Source organism: Henckelia pumila, chromosome 1 (assembly GCF_033568475.1).
Source record: "Henckelia pumila isolate YLH828 chromosome 1, ASM3356847v2, whole genome shotgun sequence".
NCBI lineage: Eukaryota > Viridiplantae > Streptophyta > Magnoliopsida > Lamiales > Gesneriaceae > Henckelia > Henckelia pumila.
Genome location: NC_133120.1, coordinates 77377319 through 77380956, shown reverse-complemented (window position 1 = coordinate 77380956; position 3638 = coordinate 77377319). Strand labels below are relative to the sequence as shown.

At 42.0% G+C, this 3638-nt stretch overlaps 1 protein-coding gene across 1 annotated transcript; it reads left to right on the top strand.

The window, feature by feature from the left end:
- Positions 1 to 800: 800 nt before the first annotated feature.
- On the top strand, positions 801 to 3352 carry LOC140890397 (subtilisin-like protease SBT3). Its single transcript, XM_073298164.1, has one exon. The coding sequence runs from the start codon at positions 857 to 859 to the stop codon at positions 3212 to 3214; it is 2358 nt and encodes a 785-aa protein (XP_073154265.1). The 5' UTR covers positions 801 to 856; the 3' UTR covers positions 3215 to 3352.
- Positions 3353 to 3638: the final 286 nt, after the last annotated feature.

The following is a 3638-nucleotide window of genomic DNA, read 5'->3' as shown; positions in this document are numbered from 1 at the left end:
AACTTAGATTTGATCTACTAAAAATCAATATTTTTTCAACAAACAAACCCAATAATTATGTATGATGTATCCAAATTAAAAAAAAAAACAAAAAACCATCGTATCCAGAAAAAAAGAGACAAACAAGAAGTCAAGAATGCTTTGTCAATGGCCCAGGCCCTCACGTGATTCTTTATTTAATTATTTCATTCTCATTTCTCCATTCACATATTTTTGTAAGTTTAATATATAATTTACATATAATTAAAATGTCAATTAACCAATAAATAAGAAGTTCAATTTTATGAAACTTAAATACCTAATATCTCATCACAAACAAAATTATTGGCCTATTTACATTTTACATACCTAAACAAGGAGACCAATCTAGAAGAAAAAAAGCGGAAAAGTAATACTCATACTAACATAGGACAACCATGCATTAAATTATTTCTATGATTAATTAGTAGCAAAAAATAACATTAGTTGAATCATGAATTATATCCACACATTTTATATACCTTATTATTATATTTCTTATCCGAAATAAAGTTATACAACATGCTAACATTGTTAAAACCCTTGTTGGATGATTCAAACTCTTGATACCCTGCAGCATTGAATACATTTACCTACTCATCTCCTGAACCAGGGCCACTCAATTCATGGGGGTTTATTACACAGACTGATTGGAAGATAAGATGATGGAGAAGCCATATCTTTCTATTTCACTACGTAGTACGTCGGCATGCTTCATTCATATCACACAATGTTTCTTCTTTTAATTAATTTCATCATTTGCTACAAGAAAGATTAAAGACTTTTCCACACAAAGTTAATTAAGTATCTTCTTCCATGTTTATATATATTTAATGGCATGAAAGTTTGCATTACACTCAAGAAGAGAATGGAACTCCCTTGTACACTTTCTCTGATTCTCTTGATTTCATGGTTTCTTTTAGTATCTCATATTAATCAATCTGCTGCTGCACAAAGATCTACATATATTGTCCATATGGACAAATCTTCCATGCCTAAGGCATTTTCCAGTCACCATTATTGGTATTCTTCCATACTAGAGTCTGCGAAATCGGAGAGCCAAGCATCATCGGATGGGCACGAACTAATTGGGCCAAAGCTATTGTATGCATACGACAATGCGTTCCATGGTTTCAGTGCGGTTGTGTCCAAAGACGAATTAAAAGCTTTGAAGAAGTCGCCCGGATTCCTTTCGGCTTATGAAGATGGTATTGTCACGCCAGACACCACACATTCCTATGAATTCCTTTCTCTCAACACTGTTTCCGGGCTGTGGCCAGCATCCGCGTATGGGAAGGATGTTATCATTGGTGTCATCGACAGTGGCGTTTGGCCCGAAAGCCCGAGTTTTGAAGACGACGGGATGACTGAGATTCCAGCTAGGTGGAAGGGAAAATGTCAAGAAGGGGAAGAATTCAATTCATCTTTGTGTAACAAAAAACTCATCGGAGCACAGTATTTCAATGCTGGAGTTCGAGCTTCGAATCCTGGAGTAACGATAACCATGAATTCTGCAAGAGACGAAAGCGGTCACGGCACACATTGTGCGTCGACCGCCGCAGGAAACTACGTGGAACGTGTGTCATATTTCGGGTATGCTCCCGGGACAGCGAGAGGAGTAGCCCCACGGGCGAGATTGGCGGTTTACAAGGTCCTCTGGAGCGAAGGGAGTTTAGAGTCGGACGCATTGGCAGGAGTCGATCAAGCAGTTGCGGATGGTGTTGATGTAATATCAATTTCCTTGAGTTACCGAAGGAATAACGTGTACGAGGACCCTCTTGCGATAGCGGGCTTTGGTGCGAGGGAGAAGGGGATTATCATGTCTGTCTCGGCAGGGAATCGAGGCTCTAGTATGGCGAGCCTGTTGGGGGGCATCCCGTGGGCTATTATGGTCGCTGCAGGCACGGTGGATCGTTGGTTTGCAGGGACCATAACTTTAGGAAATGGGAAAAGAATTACAGGATGGAGCACATTCCCTGGAATAGCTTCTGTTAGGAACGTGCCAATCATTTACAACGAGACGTTATCTGCCTGCAACTCCTCGACTCTGTTCGCAGAAGCCCCTTCCCATACAATCATTATATGCAACCAAACCCACGAAACTGCTGAATTTTCCACCATGATGCACTACCTAACCGAGTCCGTCACATATATCCAAGCAGCAATCATCATTTCCGAAGATCCACGCGCATTTCGAAGTACTTCGTTCCCGCATCCAGCAGTAGTCATCACCCCCAATCAATCGGCCGCCGCAGGTTTAATCAAATACGCATCAAACAGTTCTGGTACACAAACTGCAACAATCGAATTCCAGAAAACAATACTGGGCACTGAGCCTAGAGCAGCTCCAGCCGTGGCGGATTACTCATCGAGAGGCCCGGCTCGGAGTTTTCAGGGGATCTTGAAGCCTGACATTATGGCACCTGGAACGTTAATCTTGGCTGCTTATAACCCTCACGTCGGCAGAACAAGTGTTGGGCGTGGAATATTTCTAGCCAGCGATTACACACTTTTGTCGGGCACATCAATGTCCTGCCCGCACATTTCCGGCATCGCCGCACTTCTCAAAGCTGTGCACAGGGATTGGAGCCCCGCCGCGATTCAGTCCGCCATGATGACCACCGCAAGTCAACTCGATAACACGAAACAACTAATCAAAGACGCGGGTGCGAATTATCATGTCGCGACGCCACTAGCCATGGGAGCCGGCCACGTCGATCCGAACCGTGCCCTTCATCCAGGCCTGATTTACGATGCCACCCCACAAGACTTCGCCAACCTCGTCTGCGCCATGAATTTCACTCGGGAGCAAACGCAAACCGTCATAAGATCATACAACTGCTCGAACCCGTCCATGGATTTGAACTACCCCTCCTTCATAGCTCTGTATAACTTTGACGAAAGGGACATTCCATTAACACGGAAATTCCAGAGGACTGTTACGAACGTGGGAGACGGGGCAGCCACCTATAGAGTGAAGCTTGAAACACCAGCAGGTTCCACTGTGAAAATTTCCCCCAAGGTTTTAGTGTTCCAGAAGAAATATGAGAAGCGAAGCTATTCTTTAACGATCAGATACAGGAGTTCTGAAGATTTCATGGCGAAAGCGGGTTCGGTTACTTGGGTTGATGACGCTGGAAAATATACGGTGAGGAGTCCCCTTGTGGTGTCTCCGGGGTGGGACAATTTCCACTGATGTACGTGTTATTACATCTCGAATAAATCGATCGACTGCAATCTCTGGCGGTTATAATAATTTTCTAATGTAAGAATAATGATCGATGAACTTTGCCATTCTATATCTGTAAGTTGAATTAATGTTTGATAAATACTGGCGCTTATCATGTTTATGGTTTTTATTTTTCCTCCCACCTTTCATATATTACTTAAAGGCACTGTTTGGTTTCCAGGATAAGGTGATGATAAGTAAATTATCCAACATCATCCGACGTTTGGTGGAAGTTTAAGAAAAATAAAATAATCTCGAAGGCAAAAATTATTCCGTACTTAACGAGATCGATGCAAAAATTATAACATGTCAAACGTAACATATATAAAAGCTAACAAGAGACTATTTCAGTGACTAATTTTATGAGTCTTTTATTTGATTCGATTCATTA